Source organism: Argiope bruennichi, chromosome 2 (genome assembly GCF_947563725.1).
Source record: "Argiope bruennichi chromosome 2, qqArgBrue1.1, whole genome shotgun sequence".
NCBI lineage: Eukaryota > Metazoa > Arthropoda > Arachnida > Araneae > Araneidae > Argiope > Argiope bruennichi.
The window spans coordinates 133,469,405-133,492,111 of record NC_079152.1 but is presented as its reverse complement, the minus strand read 5'-3'; the positions used below and the strand labels follow the sequence as shown (position 1 = coordinate 133,492,111).

Here is a 22,707-nt window from a genome sequence, read left to right as displayed (position 1 = left end):
TTTCATATTATAAACATATCAGTTGATTTTATCATAAAAATTTATATTTCCTATTTAATTTTAAAGACAGAAGTTTAAATAATAAAATATTAATTTTCAGAATAAATGTTGTGGACCGCAAACAGTCATTTGCGGTTTTATTTGCGGTTCTAAAACGTTCTAGATTTTTCGCATTATGTTTCGAATACTTTATTATTTGTAAGCAAATATAGAGTTAAAAAGTATTAATTTGTTTAAGTTAAATTAATATTTCATTTTACATAATTATATAAAAAATATGAATTTGGTTAAAAAAACTTCTTAATTTAAATACACATTTTGATTAAATATTTCATTTTTTATCATTTACATATTTTTTTAAAATTTTTTTTAAAAAACGTTTAATTGCAAAGAAATCAATATTATCAAAAAATCAATTAAATATTGCTCAAAAAATGATTTTTAAAACAATGCATTGTCTTGAAACTGCAATATCAGAAGCAATCTCCGTGTGAAATTTTATTCTTTTTGAGGTTAAAAAAAAAAAAAGACTGAAATAATTGTGAAAAATCTATTTTCGGAATTTTCTAGTAGGTATATTCTAGTTGGAAGGAGAAAGAGGGACGCGCGTCTCTTTTCTCTCCTCCTCTCTTTTATTACTATTCCCGAAAACTTACTAAAGTTTGAATTATTTATTTTCTTGATGTTTGCATTGACTTTATATTATAAAAATTTCTTCTACTAATAATTTAGGAAAGTTTGGTTATTTCCTGCCCCCTCCTTTATTCTTTCTACGATAAGCGATTTACGATTTAATATTTCGTTCGAGAAAATGATTATTTTCTAGTATTTGGGTTTGAAATATTTATGGTTAATTTTTTTTGCATTGTAGTAGGATTTCCATTAAAAAATTTGTGTTCATAACTGTAAAATCACTGCAGTGCAGTTTCATATAAAATCTGTGCGGTAGATGCATTGCATGCACTATGTATATGAATTCTACATTATATATGTTATTGGCACATCGCAGCATCTAAAGACCTTTTACATTATGGAAGTTGTTAAACAACAGGAAGTCAACTATTATTTAAATATATATGAACACTTTAATAGATAGTATATAATTATGTTGATTTTTTTATAAAATTAATTTTGTAAAAATTTAGTAATTAATTTTGGAATTATGATTTTCGAATTTTTTTCTATAGTTTTTTACAAAATGAAAATAAGTATTTTAGAATCAGTTCCTGACTGCATTATTGACTGCGTTCTGACTATTTATTTAAATTGCTATAATTTGAAAAATGGAGTGAAAAAGTAACGTCAAAATTGCAAAGCGATTTTATGTTTAAACGATATATAAAGACGATTTTTCAGAAATCGTATTTGTTTGGTACGATTGTACAATTTTTTATAAATTATTTTTGTTTCGTTTTTTAATTTAGTGATAAAATATATTTGCTACCATTTTTATTGTTCAAATGTAGTTATCCCATTTCTATGCGAAACTTGTTCACTTGTTTATGAATGATAATTTTTGTTCTCTCTCTCTCTCTGTGTGTGTGTGTGTGTGTGTGTTTGAGAAAGAGAGGGAGAGAGAGAGAGCGCTACGTTACATTGTTGTATTCAGGTACTGAAATGTGATCTTAATTCATTTTTTTTTATTGTAGATTGAAATTTTTTATTATTTTGCATTTGAAGGAGAATTATCTTAATAACAATTATTTGGGTAGAGAATGTATTGCTATTCTACTGTTCTGATCTTGCAGATTTATTATTTTTTGGATGTTCTGGATACACAGGTCCAGTGTTTCGTTACAACTGCATCCTGAAATGCACCTCACACTTTGCAGAGGAAAAACATGAAGAAAGCGCAGGAACACAACACTGCATAAAGCGACGTGCAGTGGCATATCAGCAACACATTAAGATCGAAAGATAAGATACTGATAAATATCTACATTATTTTAGATAAATCTTGTTGGTTATTTTTTAGTTATAGTAGTTAACCCGTAACTGAAGACGGCTGTCAAAATGTCTCCGCCTTGTTCATTAGCTCTGATTATCACATGGTATTTTGTCCTTGAATACAGTCATTTCCGCAGTACTTTCAAATTGTTATATCCATAGAGCTGAGAATATATCAGCTCTATGGTTATATCAGCAGTATGTTGGCAAAAGTTTAGGCATGAACACGTGCGTATAACCGAGTTATTCTTTTTCAAGGTTTTTGTTGTTATTTATGGAGTCATTATGTCCATGTCTCTGAAACTGCTTTTAATATGAACAATGCAAAAAGAATAAAGAAATATTCTAAAAACAATATTTTAAAATGTTGTATTCTTCATGTGTGTTTGTTAAGTTCTAACAGTTATTAACATTAGTCTAATTCCGTATTATCTAAACAAAGTAAATATACTCATTAAAAGATTGTTTAGGTTTTTCTTATAACATCTTTCCAATATTTAATATTATAGCATTTAACATTTTTAGTATAAATATTTTTGGTAACTACATGATTTCCAGAATGTATTGTTTCCAAAATAAATTCCAATGCTAAGACAAAAAAAGAAAAAGAATAATGGAGTCATTTTGATTCCATGTCTCTGGGTGCATGAGGAAATTCATGTCTCCAGCTACGGATTAAAGAGTTATTTTTCAGATTACAAAAATACCTTATTATTACTAAATATTACGAAAAAATCATTTCCAAAATATACAAAAGAATAGTTTATGGCGACCAATGACTTTCAATGTATATATAAATTTATTTTCATTTTATCAATTTGAAGTTTTGCAGGGCTGAAGAAGAATACTATCAAAAATACATAAAATTCCATTGCAATTCTTTTTTTTTTTTTACTTCTGAGTTATGCTTATAATTGAAATATCTAATAACTATTAATAATTTTTATGATGCATATTCCAGTCCTTTTAAAATGATTCGAACACAATTTAATTTTTTTTTCTCTTTGTTTCTCTTACTATTTTCAAACAAAAGTTGTCATTAAATTTTGTCTTTGAAAAGGAGACTTCAAAATGAATACATATAACACAAAACTTTATTTTGGGTGAAATGTGCCTTTTATTTCTTATGAAAGAAATTATATACATCTTATTTGCAAAATAATTTCAATATGTATAGCAAAATCTCTGCACTAGAAGTCTTCGTATACTTGTATAAAGTTTTAGGGAATTAAAAAAAATGAAGCATCTGGAGCGTTCTGAAGTTTGGAAAAACTTCAATTATCTTGTTGTGAAATAACAACCCTTTTAATAAATAAATGTCTATAAATTTGAATTTAGTCAATAAAATGTTTTATTTATATATTTAATCCTTTTCCATGACACTTCCTCCCCTTTTTTTTTAAACATAACATACACATTTATAAAGTAAAATACGATCAATATATAATTAGAACCCATTTTGCAAGACATGATAGCATCAAAAAGAGATCACAGCACAATCTTAACAGCATGCGCAGTTATGTTATTGAATTATTACGTCACACGAACCGCTACTACATATCAAATATATAGTTTTATAATATTTACCATCCTAGTTTGAAAATATTTCTTATTTTTTTTTAAATGAAAAGAAAATATTGCAGTGGTCAAAAAGTTCGAAATTTAATTGAATTTTAAAGCTTTATATTTTCCTGAGGGAAAAAAAAAAAAATTGGTTGTTTGTGAATACGATAATACAGAAATGTAACAAGCTGGAAGGAATAGAATTTAGCACGTGTTCTTAATATCAAAAATTTAGACTCGTGTTAGAAGATCCATACACCTGTTACATAGCATATGGAGAACCCTCGCCTATATCACCCCCCTTCTTACCCGAGAACCCGCTGTTTCTGTCCTCTCCCTTCTCCCAACTCGAAAGTGCGACGAGGTAGATAAATGAAATTTGTCATAGTTTTCTTTCAATTTGTTGATTATCTTTCGGTCTATTATTTCATCTGTCACAGCTCAAAAGGCGATGAGCTGGATGAATGAAATTTGGTATGTAGCTTTATCGAAATTGTAAATGTCTATAAAATTTTGGCGACAGTCGATCAATGGAAAAAGATTCAAAACTCATTCATATGCGCCGTTTGTTTCACTATTATACGAAGTTCAACACAAATGCCGCTTTATTTTCTAAATATACGAGAAAGTCAAGAGAAGAACACTCGCTTTTTTTATGCTTTACTTTCCTCGATTTTGTTATTTTTATTTTCTCGAATACGAAGTTTGCAAGGAGGAAAGTATTGCAATGATCAAACAATCCAAACTCCATGTTGCAGTCCACTTTGAGGTCGAAAAGAACTTTTTGAAATTATGTTTGTTTGAGAACATAATTCAAAAATACTTTGAACTGAGTGGATAAAATTCAGTAGATGGACTTTAAACGAAATCGGTAGATTTCTATCAGAATTTGAATGTAATCCATTTAGAGGAATTCTGTCTTTCCAACTGTTCGAATATAAGTTAACACGGTAGCTATAAAACAAAGAGAGTTTGATAAAAAAAAAAAAAAAAATTAGTACATAAATCTAGTATCTCAAATGTAAATACTTATCAAATTTTAAATTAAATGTATAAAAAGATTGACAATTTGTAAGCAAGTACTTTCGCAAGCATGTAAATACGATAATTTAAAAATGCAATGAATTAAACATGTGAAATTTTGTTTATGATTTTGTGATTACTGTTGTAATTCCGTGTTAAATTTAATGGGTCGGGTGAGTGAATGTGGGGTTTATTGGCGCAAAAACCATTTTTGATCATACTGCGCCAAACATATGGTGTAATTGAAATAAAGGATACGATATATAAAAGTGATAATTTAAAATCCTATATATAAGCAAATACAAGATTGATTCTATGATAAAATTTTAAAAATGTTCAGGAATATAAGATGCATGGTACAAATATTAAAAAACATCATAAAAGTCAACAAGAAACAGAAAAAGTTCACTTGACAAATGTCAATGTATCAAAATGTAGTAAATTCTGGACTAAATATCAGCTTTTTTTCCTTCTTCGCTTTTTCATAAACTTCGATTTAAGAGCAGGATAAAATTTTGAATTAGCAACTGTTCGACTGGTAGACGGCTGCCGTCGATGGTGATCATCTATAAAATCTTCGTCTATAGATTCTTCTGGATCATAATCAATATAATCCTCAGATTCTGCTGCATCTTGAACATCAGGAAGCAAATTATCTGTCAACATTGATTCTGACACTGAGTTATAAGAAGCTGTCAATTGCATTGTTTCTTGTACGTTAGTTTTATGTGTGGCTCTAAGATGTGTATGAAAATCTACGTTGTTAGAATTTGCTGAATTTCCATTAGAATGAATACTGGTATCCTGTTGGGCTTTTTTCTTCTTCGGAGGTCGTGTTACGTTGCATATTTTATCATCAGTTAGTGTTGAAACAGATTTTTTAAGTGATACATAAGTAACATCTGAATCTGTCTGTGTAAATTTTTCTACAGTGTCAATAGGTTTCTTTTGTTGAACTATTTTTGCAAAGGATGGAACAGCTGTTGGCAGACACAATTTACGTGCTTCCGCGTAGGATATATTCTTCTGTGCTTTCAGTTTCTGAATTTCTTTTTCGTGTTTCCAAGTCGGACAGTATTTTGAGCTGGATTCATGAGGCTGTGCACAATTCGCACACTTAGGCTCTAGTTGACAATCAGTAATAGAATGTCCAACTGATGCACATCTAGCGCACACCATATTTCCTCGACAGGCAGTCCTCAAATGCCCAAACCGTTGGCACTTGGAGCATCGAATTGGATTAGGTATGAAAGGGCGGACACGACAATGCAAGTATCCAGCCTTAATTGATTTCGGTAGCTGAGTTTTATTGAACGTCAAAATTATGTGAATAGTAGGCTGAAACTCTGTACCTTTTCTTACAGTAATGCGGCGAACATGAATTACGCCTTGATCAGAGAAACCCTCAAGGATATCAGAATCGGATGTATTCAACAAGTCAGGTTCAGATATTACTCCACGAACAGAGTTCAAACTTTTATGAGGAGTAACAGAGATGGGAATATCAAGCAGCGTTTTTGCGTTGAGAAATGATTTTGTTTGAGATGATGACAAAGTTTCTATAAGGAAATCTCCAGATTTTAGCTTTTTAACAGATTTTGGTTCTCCTCCAATACCAGTAATAGCTTTATGTATAGCGAAAGGAGAAAACGAAAACAAATTTCTAGATTTATCCGTTGTAGTCAAAATTAAATATCTTACAAATTTACTTAAACAATCAATATTATAACTCTCCAATTCCATAACTTCCACACCAGAAAAATTTGCAAAAGATCCCATGCAAAGAAACAAGTGTAATTCGGACCCCGACGGCACTGCCCACCATGGAGCCCAGCAAGGGAAGGCAGTTACTGGCTCTGGAACTCCCAGCCTCAGCACTTACCTTGGTGCTAGCCGAGGCCTATATGCTCAGAGTCACCTCCAGGAACGTTGACCACCCTTAACGCCAAGCCCCAGAGAATGACCCTTTCGCTTGATCCCTAGCAGACTAACCAAATGGTTAGAATACCAGCCGAATTGATGCACCGGGGACCAACAGTACACCACCCGTCTAATGGGTCGCCACGCACGGCCAACACGTGGGGTTTTTGGCTTTCCATGAGAAGCAGGAAGCAAACAGAGCGGCGACAGCTTCTCATGGAGAGCTCCCTCACTTGCCGTCGAGGGAAGGAAAATATATAGCAGACAGCAGCAGATTTAGGGGAGAATAAATATAAAGGGAGTGAAGAACCCTGGGTACCTCGGGATTGGGACACCCGTACTCACCTATAGTAGGTGAGCCCCTGAGGGGGATTTAATGGGTCGGAAAAAAGCCCTAAAACATATTCGGTTTTCATTGATTCTATATTACCCACGATTAATCATTAACGAAAAAAAAAATGGAATAAATCACACGTGAATAGTTTTTTTTTTTCGTACTATTATTTGCAAATATCATGCGGTTAATAACATGTATGTTTATCAGAGATCGTATAAGAAAGTTTTTGGAAAGCCTCTGCCGCTGGTTGTACTTCTTAGTATAGTGAAGAAAATCAAATATTCAGCATCTTCTTTTCGACAAGTTGAGTGTGAAATTTGATACAGATCTATAAAATTTAATGGGATCGCCTACCAAACTTCATTTATCTAGACCCTTGTGTTTTTATCACTCACACATAGGCTGATTGATATACAGTCAATCCAATCCAATGGTGAATTTTATCCAAAATGTGATTCAAATATGTAATGTGAGTGTTAATTTTATAAGCCAAATGTATCCATCCAGCTGATACTCCGTTGTCGGTTTATCAGATTCATATGCATAGGGACAGACATATTTCCTACCTATTTCGCCCAAAATTTTAATACAAAACTGCAATTTTGGTGTAAGGCCCAAAAAGCAAATTTCATTTCATTAATACATTCCGTTTTCATGAACAAATTTTCATGCACATTTAAATGTAAAACGGGCAAAATCTTGAAGTCGAATTTCTTGATAATTAAAATATCTTCTGTTTGTTTACTTCGTATTAATAAACCGGCGAGAGTAGTGCCCCCAACATTTTCTCGCATACTCTCTAATAAAGGTGTTTTCACAGGGAACATCTTACTTAGTATTGGCATACAATAGTTATAAAATATGAACCTTTGGTGTGAATTTTGCATTTTTATTGCATCTATCAAGAGATCCTTGGCGAGTTTTTTGGCGATTAATCCCAGGATTGTAGTTACAAATATAGGGCCGGGATAGCCTGGTTGGTAGGGCGTTGGATTCGCATCCCTTGGGTTGTGAGTTCGAACCCCGCTCGTCGAAGACTCCTCGTGTATGTGGTGGCTGCTGCGCGTATAAATCTGCCGTCACAAAGTCCTCCATGTCGACATAAAACCATTAGGGGTACTGGTTCAGAGGTGATCTTTCTCTGATTCATGTCTAAATTACGATCTCTGGATGAGTGAATGAAATGCATGAATGAAGTCCGTCTTAGCTACCCCGTGACGAGTGATTAGCTAAGACGTATTCTTGGCCCTAGATGGCGCTACTGAAAAACAAGAGACGCTCTCTCGGCTTAAAATCTCTTGACTTCGTCAGCGGGATTGTCTATGACAAGTGCCGTTAGAAACAACAACAGTTAGAAATATACGAAAATAGGGTTTTAGGCGCTTTCTTCCAAACCGATTGTAACAGCGATTTGATACATAACTACACTTTTAGTCACAAAATTCCATACCAAATTTGATATATTTAGTCACTGCGTGTTTTGAGTTATCGTGTTTTCATATTTCTGAAAGAACAGACCGACAAACGGTCATTACCCTCGTTGAATTTTACTCAAAATTTGAAAGATGTCTACACTATAGATGTTAAATCTGAGTACCGAATTTCACCTATTTAGCTCTCTTTTGAATTCTATTATAACAGCTAGTCAAACAGGCTGTCTTTGAACGGATTTAACTCAAAATTTAAGAGACATCTACAAATTTGATGCTAAGTTTGTATACCAAATTTCATCCATTTAACTTAAAGTATTTTTGTGTTATCTTTGTCACAGATAGACATTTTCCAAAAATGTATTTTTCGAACTCAAGGAAGTCTAAAACGTGAATATTTGTCAAAATCTCGAATTCCGAATTTTTTGACTATTACTATACTTTTTATATACTTCATATACGAGAGAGTAAAAAGGATTGTATTTCAGCTTTTAGAAAGATATTATCATTTTTAACTTCTATAAATTTTCCGTTTATTGATCATCAGCGACATCCTACAGTCACTATAATAATTGTTCCAATCTGAGAACAATAGATAAAAATAACTTGATAGATCCTATCTGTAATTCAGTTACTGAAGATAAGAGGAATTTTCTAATCGCAGTTCTAATCAGTGGAATGAATACGTAGTTAGAATTATAAATGGAAAGAAATTCCTCACTGTAAACTAGAATCAAATTTAATGTTGATTGACTAGTTTGGTGAGGAATTGTATGAGCAAGCAGTGGCATGCACATTAAAATGCCGTTCCGTACCATCTTTTAACCAGTTAGCTGCTTTTGACAAGTATACTCGTCATGGAAAAAATACAAACTTTTTGCATTATGACGTGTTTATTCAATGGAAATTATTATATTTATATAGCAATTATTAAATTATTATATTTTTTATTAATTATTTATTATATATATATATATATATATATATATATATATATATATATGGTTATAGCAATTTAGATACGCATTTTCCGAAGAGATCGGAACAGTTAACTGGTTAGTGATCAATTTCGAATTAATTTTTTTTTTCAACTTTCTACAGAAATATAACAATATAATATAACATCCCATTTTTTAATTTTGATAATCATTTTTCTTTGCTCACAGATAATTTTTGATATATATAACCCTTAAATGCAATATATTTTGCAAAGTATGTAAAATATTGAAATGAAACATACTTTGCATTGTGATAGATGTTCTATAAAATGGCTGAATTTCGTATATTTCCGGTGAATTTGCAATAATTATATATCCTGAAAAATTGCGCTTTGCAAATTTCATTGAATTTCATATATTTCTAGTGAATTTTCTATAATTAAATGCCCAGCAAAAAGTGTTTCATTTTAGATTTCATAAGTTTACTCCAAGAAAGTAATATAAAATATCGCATTTCATATTCATCAAATTAGTGACATTTATATGTATATAAAACACTAACATCCGTGGCATAGAAATCGATATTATTACTTATTGTGAAATGGTAACAGTCAAATATAAGCAAATTACTGTACTATTATTTCATACTACTTCAATGAATGTTGTGATAGCTGCGCTAAATTCAACGTTTCATTGTCAGGAAAAATATTATTAGAAATGCTCTGGATAAGGCTCACCAAAAACTCTATTCACTCAGAGGAAGGAAAATAGAAAGGAAAAAAAAAAAAAAAAAAAGAAGCAAGAAATAGGCTTGAAATAAAGTTTAATCGAGCGCGAAAATAGGCTTAACCATTTCCAGATAGGTAATCGATGTCACTTACCAATAGAATTTTATGACCATATTTTCTAAAATTATTATATCATAAAAATGGTTTTTGTATCATCTTAAAATTCAATAAGTTTACATTTTTTTTAATGATAATAATTCCAATCCTGTACTATGTTTCCTTTATTTTAAATTAAATGAATTAAAAAAAATTTTTATCTAATAATACAGTTTGTAACAATTTTTATTGCTATGAAATTCAAACTCATTCATCAAAACATGAAGCCGCATGCTTTTACAAATATTAAAGTTGACCTTTAAAAAAATGCCTTCTTTGGATGCTAATTCAGAAGTATGATTTTCACTAGCTCTTTCGTAGTAAATACACTTTTTAATTTACCAGCGTTATAATTTTTTCAACTTATTCAATAAAATTCATGTTTTTCGGTCTCGTCAAATAACAAGGTAAAACTTAAAAAAATATGTATTCCACATTAATATTTGACATATCAAAAAGGTTAATGGTTTGGTCGATGGAAAAATATTAAAAATATTGTGATTTCGCAAAAATCTTTAAAAGTGAATGTTTGCTTATACAATTTTTCTTTGAAGGAAAAGTGAGTTACTGTGAAGTAACATTAACCTTTTGAAGTAATGATAAGCTTTATATGACGTATAAAGATTAGTGTTTGTGGCTCGAAAACTTTCAATAACCGATTTTAATTATCAAACATCTATTTACTAATTTTAAACAAATACGATTCCAATTTCTAGACAAAACTGCGCCTGCGCCAGTTTCCATTGCGACCACAGCAGGAAAAGGGGGAAATGCGTTACAACGCCGGAGCAAAAACATTTACAATCGGAATAAATCTTCTCTCGTATATTTCCAAACGTGCTTCTGTGTTTAGCAGTAGAAAAGAATTGTAGAATTAGCGTGTAATGAAAAGAATCGGATATGCATTTTGGAACTCTGACAGACTGAGAACAAAATCTACAATTTTGTCGTTGAGACTTCGCAGTTCTAGTTTAGTCAATTATTTTAACATCTCGCCTTTGAGGCAACGCTAAGGCTATTTTGGAACTGACCTCATCATTTTGAATCGTGATTAGATGATAAGGGCGGTATCTGAGGTGATATCTCTTTAAGCTTCCACACCACACCAACAGGAGGACATTTAGCTCCAAAGGATGTAGCGTTATATACGCTCTTACATGGCATTTCTTTGGTGGAATTGGGTCTCGAACTGAGGACTCTCTGATCGTTAGGCTGAGACCTTGTCCCCGGGCTCCACTAAAATCAAGTAATATTCCTTTCTAGTTAATTAGGTCCCTTTTTTGAATTATCGTATGCACATACAGTACACTCCCGATTATCCGCGGAATTGGATGGCGCGGCCGCCGCGGATAACAAAAATCGCGGATAATCCGAAAAAAAGCTAAAAACGTGTATAGCAAAAGAGAAAAAAGTCATTCCAACTTTGAAAAATCGTTTTATGTACAATAAAACGTAAAATAAACAGCAGGAAATGTTTAACTAACGCTTAATATTTTAGTATATCACTCAAAACTAACCTAAAATGCATTTTGTTGATGAAAACAGAAAAGTGCTTTGTACTTACGAGAGGCGTCAAGGATACACAGAAAAACTAATACATATGTACTGTTTTAATACTGTAATGTATTATGTAATTACAAAAGCATAACTGTAAAACTACACCTTTTTGAAGAAATCCGTCATTTGCGTTTGCTTCTTGCTTTGGAAGCATTTTCTCTTTGCTTGGAAGCAAAAAAAAAAAAAAAAAAAAAACTTAGTGCGGCAGGCGCGGATAATCGGAAGTCTACTGTATATGCGGACTGTCTACTTGTTGACGAATTACATCTACAGTATCTACAGTTTTGTTTAAATACCAATCCAGTTTTGTGTATTTGAATTATCGCATTCGTATGCCCACGAATGGACATACTGACAGGTAATAAACCGTTTGACGGATTTTGTTCAAAAGTGGATAGAATTCTGTTTTTCTTATGATAAAACCATTGGCAAATTTCATCTGTCTGGCGCATTGCGTTGTTGAATTACCAAGATCATTTTCTCATGGAGAGAAATGCATACTTCCTGCTGTGGGATTCACCTAAAACCTTAACAGAAATCTACCATTTTGTTGTGGCGGCCGTATACCAAATTTCATTCATTCTACTTTAATTCCGTTTTTAAATTATTGCGTTCACTGATAAATAAATTTAAAAAGTGGCTTTTTTTGCTGATGTCAAGGCAGTATAAAAGGTGAAGGTATTTGGATAACAAAAGTTTATTTTTGTCGATTACAGTACTTTCAACAATTAGAAAAAAGAAATAATTATTGATAGTACTGGAAAAATGCAGTTGGTTTTCATTTCTAAACCAAAAAAAAAAAAAAAAAAAAAAAAATAACATGAAATAACTACACTAATAACTAATATGAAATAACGCGGTAGAAAATGAATCCGTTTGGAATCGTGTATTATTCCACTGGTGAGATTTGAAAAAAGAAAGATGCTGTAACGTTGCATCATTTCTCTTCATGTGACCATGATTTGAAATTACAAACTCTGCCTTCAATGAGTCCTAGTATAGCTTCAAATTCAAACATTAAGCTATCACCTTGTATAATTTATTGTTTTAATCCGAAGTTGAATTCTTCAAATAAAATTAATATAAATGAAACTTTATTTGGAAATAAGCCTACTTTGCTTGTCATAATTTGTAGTACTTTTTTTTTGTTGTTGTTTGTTTGTTTCCAGGCTAGGTTGACCTGGTGGTAATGTTTCCGCTTCGGAACCAGAGAATTCCAGGTTCGACATCCGATTTCACGAAAGAAATGCCGTATAAGCGGCCGTCTGGTACACGTTAAATCTATTAGGGCCAAATGCCCTCCTGCTGGGGTGGTGCAAAAGTTTGGAGAGGAGGGGGGTGCCATCTCGGGTGTCGTCCTTGTCATCTGATCGCGGTTCTAAATGATGGGTTCCGTCCCAAAATAGTCCCTAGTATTGCTTTAAAAAGGAGCGTTAACATATCTAAATTAAATCAAATATTTTGTTTCCTTTGCTTAAGCATGGCGTATTACAGTTCATTTTAGAAAATATATAGGATCAGTGACAGATTTCTGACTAGCCAGATTAATTTTTAATTGCCAAATATATAAAATTTGCACACAAAAAATCAAATTGTATAAATTATAAAATATTAACGTAAAATGAACACTTTTTCAAGCTTCATTGATTAGGATCTTAGATGTTCATTAGATTCACTTACAGCATTTATAAACATGGAATATCTGCTTAAAGAATATAGCAGATAAACACGAATACTGTACAATCTTAAGTCACGATAAATTAATAAAAACAAACGCCTTTTCAAGAAGTTAAGAAAATAAAAAATGAATCTGAAGTAAACAATTAAAATGCTGATAAAGTTTTTTTTTAAAGGATTGAAATGTGAACAAAAATGAGTCAGTTTATTAATCGAGAGAGATATCATTAGGGATTGCAATACCGGACTAAAATTTCAATACCGGTATTCGGTATTTTTTAAATCTTAATACCGGGATACCGGTTTTAATACCGGTATTAGAAATTTTAGAAAAAGAAAGAAAACACAGGTGTTTCTTTGTTTTATTTGCCAGTTTTGTTAGAGAGTGTAAATATCACAAAAAATAATTTTTAACTTATAAATTATAACAGTATATAATCACAAAGGAACATCTTATTTATTTAAATCACAAAAAAGAAGTGTCAATATCACTATTCAGTCTGTGGTACTATTGCAAATTTTTGAAATGTGGTCTTAAAAAACATAAGGCATCAATTGTACTGTCATTAAGTCTGAAAAGTAATTTTGTGTAAAAATGACCAGCTGTCGAAAACGCTCTTTCGGCATCTACGCTAGCTGGTGGTACTGTTAGCAATGCGCGATATATTTTTTCAAGTATTTAGCTCTAAATCCCTCATCTTCAAATAAATCGATTTCTCGTCGGATGGTTTTGGATATAGCTGATTTCTGCATTGTATTTTGGTTCGTTGAAATTTTTTTTATTTATCGCTAATTCTAATTTTTGTTCAAAACACAATTCCTTTTCACTATCGACAGTAGTGACATAATAATCTTCGATAATTGAACCGAATTCTGAATGTGGATAGGTTTGTGGGTAAAAAGTTTTAAGAAAATTTACTATAAACTTAATCAGATTTGAATTGGTTCTTTTCTTTTCTTCTTTTTCATTTTCATTTTTAAAATCATTATAATTATTTAAATACCAAAAGACATTTTCTATTTCGGTATGCCTTTCTTCTGTGTGATTTTTCAATGTAATATATAATTCTTTAGATACTAATGTGTACTGTTCTTTCAGTGACTGCATCATGAAATTTATTGTTGCATTAGCTGTTAATAAATTAGAATCTCTCCGACATAATGCCTCAATAGTCAGTTTTATTGGAAGTAGAGCTGATATAGTTCTGGATACTAAGTCGAATTCAGTATCTGAAAAATTAATTTACAGGTTTAAATCGATTATTGCTTTTTGGATTGGATTTCTCAGTTTCAAAAATCGTTCCATCATTAGGAGTAAACTGTTCCAACTTGTTTTAGAATCTAATATTAACATATATTCTGTTTTATTTTCAGTTAGTATATATTTTAGTGATATATCCTTTTTTTATAGGGGAACGTTTAAATATCTTTAATTTCAAACTTTATAAATTATAGGAAGCAATTCTCGATAGGTTAATATTTCATCCTCATTAGCAATAAATATCTTCTTCGACAATTACATTGTCATTATCTTCATTGTCAATATCACTAGCACTCTCTTCAAAGTCTGAATCCGAAGTTTCTATATCCACAGTATTTGGATTCTTCTGTTCTTTAATTTTTTGGTATAAAACATCTATTACTCTTAATTGAATTCCATGAGCAAAGCACAACTGCTGATTTGCACCAATCAACTTTCCAACTTTTTTCATAATTGTTGCTCCATCTGTCGTTATGGATACAATATTTTCTTTCAGGGATAATCCCTGTTTCGCTAATTTAGATTTAAGGAATTAATTAAGCCATTAATAAGCTAATTAATGTCGCCCGTTAGGGAGACATAAAAATAAAAAAGTATGCTATTTTGCCGTGTTGGCGATCCCTGAACATATAGCGGAGACAATTTTAAAAATTTCTAGTAAATACCGAAAAACCGGTATTTAAACTTGTGAATACCGGTATTACAAAACTGTACAAATGGCTCAAAATACCGGTATTCGGTATCCCGGTATACCGGTATTGCAATCCCTAGATATCATAATCTGTGCTGCCAAGATTACAAAATGCCTGAATCCGACATTGCGTAGGATCTCTAAAAACATAAAATTCCATTCCGGTGAATATAATCTGATCGTGTTTTTATCGTTGAGTGGGTTGGTGTTTCGATGAATCGCGAATGGCCGGATGTGAAAGTGATGAAGGTCAATCATCTCAAAGAGAGAAGGATGCACTTACTGTAAAGTTAATATTTGTATGATTGGCTAGGTAGTCTGGATTTATTGCAAATTCATTAAAACTCTCCAACATTCTATAGTCTTCACTAAATCTTTTTTTAGACATGCTAATGAATATAAATTGGTATATTAAGAGTGATTTGCAACATGTGTAATGGAGAAAAAAATCGTTTAAAATACTCTGCAGAATAATCTTTAGGACCTCGAGCTACTAAATTTAGTAAGGGCCGCGATGGCCTGATGGTAAGGTCCCGGCTTTAGAACCGGTGGGTTTCGGGTTGACCCGATTCCATCGAAGGACTATCGTATAGGAGTGTCTGGTGTACGTTAAATCCGTCGAGGCCAAACGTCCTCCCACTGGTGTGGTGTGGAAGTTTGGAGAGGGAGGGTGCCAGTTCAGATGTCGTCCTCGTCATCTGACCGCGGTTCAAAATGACGAGATCCGTCCCAAAATAACACTAGTGTCGCTTTAAAAACGGGACGTTATATAAACAAACTAATTTTAGCAGGTAGTTACATTTTGATGTAAGTGCCCCAAAAGTAGGCTTTTTTTTTTCAAAATTAAAATTAAATACTTAATTCAAAATGAATTGAAAATTTAAATTTTTTTAATAACTTCAGACGATATATTATTGCACAAAAACCATTCTTGCACCTCTGAAATTCTAAAAATAAGTTTTTCTGTGGCATCATTTCTTGTAATTTTCAGAAATTTAACAAAAATATTATCAAGTATATTATACAACAATTTTTTTCTTTGTTTTAGTTATTAGATTTATACTCATGAGCTTTGAAACAATATTAAAATTCATTTTTTGTATGTACTTTCTCACTGCTATATGATCAGGAACAAATTTTAGAAATTAAATAACGTGGGGGGGAGGGGAATGCCAGCTCAAGTGTCCTCTTCGTCCTCTGACCGCGGCTCAAAATGACGAGGTTCGTCCCAAAATAGCCCTATTGCTTTAAAACGGGACGTTAATATAACTAATTTAAACTAAACTAAAAGTTAAATAAACGTATCAGATGTAAAATGTTATAATACTACAATGTTTCGGACTGTAAATTTGTATATCATATACATTTTTTGACATGATGAACGTCATTATTTGCAAACTATAAAGACATTTCATGAAGAAAGGAAGCATTGGAGGCAGATTCTTTACGTTATGTATTACGAAATAATTTCGACCTCTAATCTCATTATTCACATAAACAAGATAGTCACATGCAGAAAAACTATGTAATAATCTAAGTAGATATTTTAATATTTCTCATACCACTCCAAATAAATAAACACTGGATTCTTTCGATATATTATTACTTTATTCCGCGTTCTACTGATGGATATAATTCTGCATTATTGTTTTCCGTTTCTTAAAATTATCACGTTGTGTATTCATATTTAACTAAAAAACATTTGTTTTCGCTCCGTGGCATGTATCCTTTTTCCAAATTCTTAATCAATTTAAACCTCTTTCCCCTTTAATTAGCGTCTTTAAAGTTAATTGCATTTTGGAGGGTGGATGACCGCGATGGTCTAATGATAAAATCTGGAAACCAGGACTGGAGGGTTTCATGTTCGAATCAAGAACACCATTCAAGAATATTCCATTCAAGAACGCCGTGTAAGATGCTATGGAGAAATTCTATCCGACATAGCAAATAACATCTCGCTGGTACACCGACAAAATTCAGGAAGAGAGTGCCACTTTCAGTGTCGGCCTCGTCATTTAACCGCGGTTCAAAATTACTAGATTCACCTTAAGATAGCCCAAGTTTTGCTATGAAACAAGACATTAATATAACCATAAGAATTATGTTCTTCAGATCTCTTTCAAATACATTTAACACTCTTCTTATGAAGATATGTTTCTATTCACAATGATTAAATTCTATGTTTATCTTTAGTCATGTAAAATTAAAAGCTAAATTAAAATTCTCCTATCTATACTGTAAAGAAACTCTTAATATCAAACAGAGCTCTGTAATATCTGTTCCGTCATTTTTGGTATGGCGTGTTTTTGATCCATCATTATTTCTTTTACAAAATACTCGTTAAAGCAGCGGGAATAGTCTCCTAAAAAGTTCTCGCATACTTTCCAGTAAAGATTCGGGTGCATTTCTCCCAACCGATGTTGACCAATAACCAAATTTCCTTCGTAGCTATATTCGATTTTGAATTCGATCAGACAGATATTTTTCAGAAATGTGTTTTTCGAACTGAAAGAGTTATCGTCTGAAGATTCATCAAAATCTCGAGTTCGAATTTTTGGATGATTATAGTGCTTTCTTTATACTTCGCATACGAGAAAATAAAAACCAAACAAAAATCGCACTTGGGTCAGTAAATTTTAAAAATAATAATAAACTAAAGATAAAGGAGATTTTAATTACTAGTTTTTAATTAAAAATCTAATTAAATTTTTAATATTTTAAATTTGCAATTTAAAATATGAAGAAAACGTTTTTTCAAAATTTCATATAAACATTTACTATCCAAAAAGAGACTAGATTTGGTAGATCAAGCCCAATTTATCAGCCCTGTCGATCTATCTTTTATCATGATCTATTTTTTATCATTAAACATCGCAAAATTTACAGATTGTATATTTCATGTATCTGTAAATTCTATTTTTTTTTTCATACTTAAAAAATGGAATCAACAAAAGACTGTTAGTCATTTCAAATTATAGGGGGAAAACATTAAAAATGAACTGCATTCTATTGCAATATCAGGCGCTTTGGCAATCAGCTGGTTCTCCGGGAAAATTGGCTTATAAAAACATAAACTTATTTATTTTTTACATTTTTAAATTTTTAATTAATATTTCTATCGGGAAAGAGTATCTAAATTTTAAATTTTGATAAACATTTAATTCATAATATTTTACAAGCTTTACAGGAATCTGTTGATTGTGCTATGTACCTATCTCTCTTATTGTCCTCCGCTGGTGTGGTGTGGAAGTTTGGAGAGGGAAGTGCCATCTCAGCTATCGTCCTCGTCATCTGACCGCGGTTCAAAATAACGAAGTCCGTCCCAAAATAGCCTTAGTGTTTCTTTAAAACGGGACGTTAATATAACTAAACTAAACTCTTATTGTCCTCTCATCTCATTTGAATTTGAAAAAGATAATGGTAATTTTTGTTAATTCAGTAACTTTCTCGACTTTAATTAATTCAGTAGCATCGAAACAGACTCATAAAAAAATTAATTAGAATTATTCAACATTGAAGTTTTATATGTACTAACGAATATATCTCATAATAAAAGCGAATGTGTGTGTATTGAGACTTTTGGGTCTAAAACTGCCAAATCTAGTATATGCATTTTTTAAAAGGTAGAAATGTATACTTCAAAACATTTTTTATAATTTTAATTAAATTATGATTTTACTTTACATTAAAAAAAATTTAGTGACTGCTTCCAAAAGTCACTACTCATTGAATAATAAGGATTTTTACAATGTTTTAAAATTTAAGAAGAAATTATCTTTTTAAGGATATCAATTTATTTTTTCAGTAATCTTTTATCTAATTACTGATAAACAACAATACTTTTTACATACTAATTACAACAATACTTTTTAAATATTGTAATGAAAAGTCAAACCCATTTTATTGTTTTTCAAATCTTTAAATCGCATATTGCAAATAAAATCGGCTTGCTAATAAAAATGAAAGATATTTTTACCATTTATGTGTAAAAATATATTTAAAATTTTATAAAAATTATTAACAAAAATTAGATAACCAGTAAATTGAAAGTTTTTTTGCATTTTAAAGTATGTAAAGTATAAATATTTTTGTACGGATACTGATTTCAAAAGTTATTGTAAATTTTTTTGAAATATTAATTTTTAATTAATTGAAATTTTGAAAAAAAATCGCTTTGAATTGCATGTTTCCAACATTCAAAATAAATTTATTAGATCAAGCGGTTTTTAATATAAAACGATAATATAAACGATAAAACGATTGCTTCTCACACTTACACTCATTCGTTTTTTTTAACATAAAATTTTTAAGAACATTTTTAAATTAAGAATTTCTTGTTTTATCTTGCCGCATTCATTTTTATATTCAGGTATTTTTAATTCTAATTTTTATTGTGGTCCCATCAGCTTTGAATGATCATTGTAGGAGTTTAAAAGGATGCGTCAATAACAATTTAATTCAGCTTCTTACCTGTGAAAAACGCAACGACTGCAGCATTGTAGTTCCCATCCTCAATGAAAATACTCATAAAGGCTGCTCCAGCAACAAAAGGAACGCAAGTGATAATCAAAAGTCCATAAACCAACATCCGAGCAAATCTCGTATGAGAGATGACACAAGAACTCGAAGAAAAAGTGGACAAAAAACTTCCCTGGTTCTGATTTAGGTTCAACCGGGGTTCCACACCTGCGAAATGGGTCATTTCGTGATTTTCAATTTCAATCGCCTCTGTAGCAAAAGTTTCATCCATAATTTTTAAAACAGCATTGATTGATGTCTTGAACTATACCAGAACCATTGTTTGAAAGTTGAACTCATCAAAGGGGGAGTAGATTTGAATCGGAGAGATAATGGATAGATAAATGCCTTCAATCGTTTATCGACTTACAGACAATGCTCTGTTATCGACATCTTCTGTTTATTTGATTTGTGATGTTTGAACTTAGCTTGTTTTAAAAAGATACATGCATATATATAGGTAGGAGGGGGGGGGGAGTGCATTTAATCAGAAGGATCAATTGCAGATTCGCTTTTTGATTATTTTTTAAACGCTACATTGTCTAACCAAATACTTATTTAAAAAGTGATACTAGAAATTTGTTTAATTTATAAAGGAAATATAATTTAATTTTAACCAGCATATGCTCATTTGTAAACGAATCGAATGATAAATATTAAAATACAGTACACTCCCGAGTATCCGGCCTAATGTGGCGTAAGGGTAGGCCGGAGTTCTATGAGATCATTTCTTTGCCTACCAATTCCAGAATACAAAATTTTTATACCAAAACTCACTGTTATAATACGTATTTTCTCACTTCTTATTGAGTACTAAGCCCCCCATTTATCACAACCCAAGTAGTATGTGAACACGGCCCGGTGAATCATAGAGCAGTTGCCAATTTTTGCTGTTATGCCAGATTCTAGCTCCTATATAGCGCGCGATTTCCCCTCCATGATCAATACAAACTTTTTTACGTTATCACCCATTTTGAAATCTTCATTGTGATACACTTAAAACAACATTAAGCATACTCCAAGAGCAATTTACGAATACTGTACATATTGTGTATTTATAATCAGGAACAGCGACAACAATTGAGGTCCGTTACAACACTTACGAAACAATGAACAACGAGCAGAACGCTGCTCTTTTCCTGTCGCAACTTGTATTTTGAAAATGACACGTAGGAGGGTCATAGCAAACGTCCTCTTCCAATGCCTTGACAATGCAATGCCTTGTCGTAATTAAATGAGGAGGGCAAAAGGAAACTAGGCCGGATAGTATGGAAGCCTGATTATCGCGAACTGGATACTCGGGAGTGTACTGAATTCATATTCAGAGTACTGCAAAACGAGGAGAAACAGTGATCTTTTAAAAACGCCAGATCACGATGGTACGAATTTCTTGCATTTGCAAATAGAGGAAAGAGTGAAACAAAAACAGACAGAAAAAAAAGTGATCGATAAGAAAAGTCAAAGGAGTAATTTTCAATATAAATATCATTCCTTCGTCTTTATAATAATTCAATCAATATCATTATGTATATTACTTACGAAATTTAAGTGTTATATGAATGCAAAAAGTGCCATAAGCCCCCAAATATCAAAATAAGGGATATAAATTTTTAAAATTCTGCTTTTTTTGTTGTTGTTTTTAAAGGTTGATAATAGAGGTCGGCAATTTGTGGCTCTTTTAATGTAAAGCGTTTTAATGTAAGCGTTTTCTTTTAATGTCCAGTTCCATACGAAAAATTAATAATTTATTATCAAAACCTTTAAAAATTAAGAAAATATATTTTTAAGTACCCAATCTCTTAACAGCTTCTATTAACATAATCGGTAATTACAAATCGCTACGCTTAGATTATTAACAGCATCTTGGCAAAAGCACTTGGTCATCGCCAGTTTAAAGATTTCCTAAAGAAATAGATAGCCAGTTTTCTGACCTACTTCAGCACAATAAAGCGCGATGGCTTTCCGGAGGTAACGTATTGCAACGTTTTGCTTAGTGCCTGAGTGAAATAAAAACATTCCTCAATGAAAGAAACATTGAACATCCCGAATTAGAAGAAGACAAATGGCTGCAAAAATTCAACTTTAAAGTAGATACCACAATGAAATTAAATGAACTAAATTTAAAACTGCAAGGAAAGGACAACCCAGCCTTCGCCTTGTTTGATGGAGTGGTTTGTTTCGAAAAAAAAAATATATATATATATATATATTTCTGTTGAAGACATGGAAAGCGGTAAATTATTTCGTTTTAAAAATTTGAATCAATATCGCGATGAGACCAATGCAACTATTGACACGAATTACTTCGGGATAACTTTAAAAAACACGAGGGATCGATTCGCTGAGAAATTCGAGCAATTCAAAACAAACAAAAGTACTCTCGCGTTCATAGTAAATCCTCTCAACACAAATACAAATGAGATCAACATTGAGCCATTTGGAATGGATGCTGGATCGCTTCAAATGCCATTGCTAGATTTGAAAACCAAAAACTTGTGGAGTGGAAAGTTCACAGAATTCAAGAGCAAGTTGGAAGAGTCGGAGGTCCATGGAATAATCTTCCAGAATGTTACAGTGAGATGAAGAAGTTGGCATATGGAGTGCTGACGATCTTCGGGTCGACATATTCGTGTGAGCAAGCGGTCTCTTGCATGAATATAATAAAAAGTAAATTTAGAAGTCAACTATCAAATAAAAATCTAGATTCGTGATTGAAACTTAAAACAACAAGCTACAAGCCAGATTTAATCAAACTTTCAAAAGGCATGCAAAGCCAATACTCCCATTGATTCAATTTTCTATATTTGTGTTTTGTATGTATTTGTTCTATATATATGAATAAAGATTATTCCGTATTTAAAGCCGTTTATTTCAAATCAAATATATATATATATATATATATATATATATATATATATATATATATATATATATATATATATATATATATATATATATATA

The 22,707-nt window shown here is 31.5% G+C and overlaps 1 protein-coding gene across 1 annotated transcript in view; it reads right to left on the bottom strand.

Moving 5' to 3' along the window:
- Positions 1-20,069, bottom strand: part of LOC129958565 (uncharacterized) — a 45,464-nt gene extending 25,395 nt beyond the window's left edge. Inside the window, exon 1 of the mRNA XM_056071120.1 lies at positions 19,699-20,069. Coding sequence (XP_055927095.1) covers positions 19,699-19,978 — 280 coding nt within the window. The 5' untranslated portion in view covers positions 19,979-20,069. The remainder of the gene's footprint in view (positions 1-19,698) is intronic.
- Between the last annotated feature and the right edge of the window lie 2,638 nt (positions 20,070-22,707).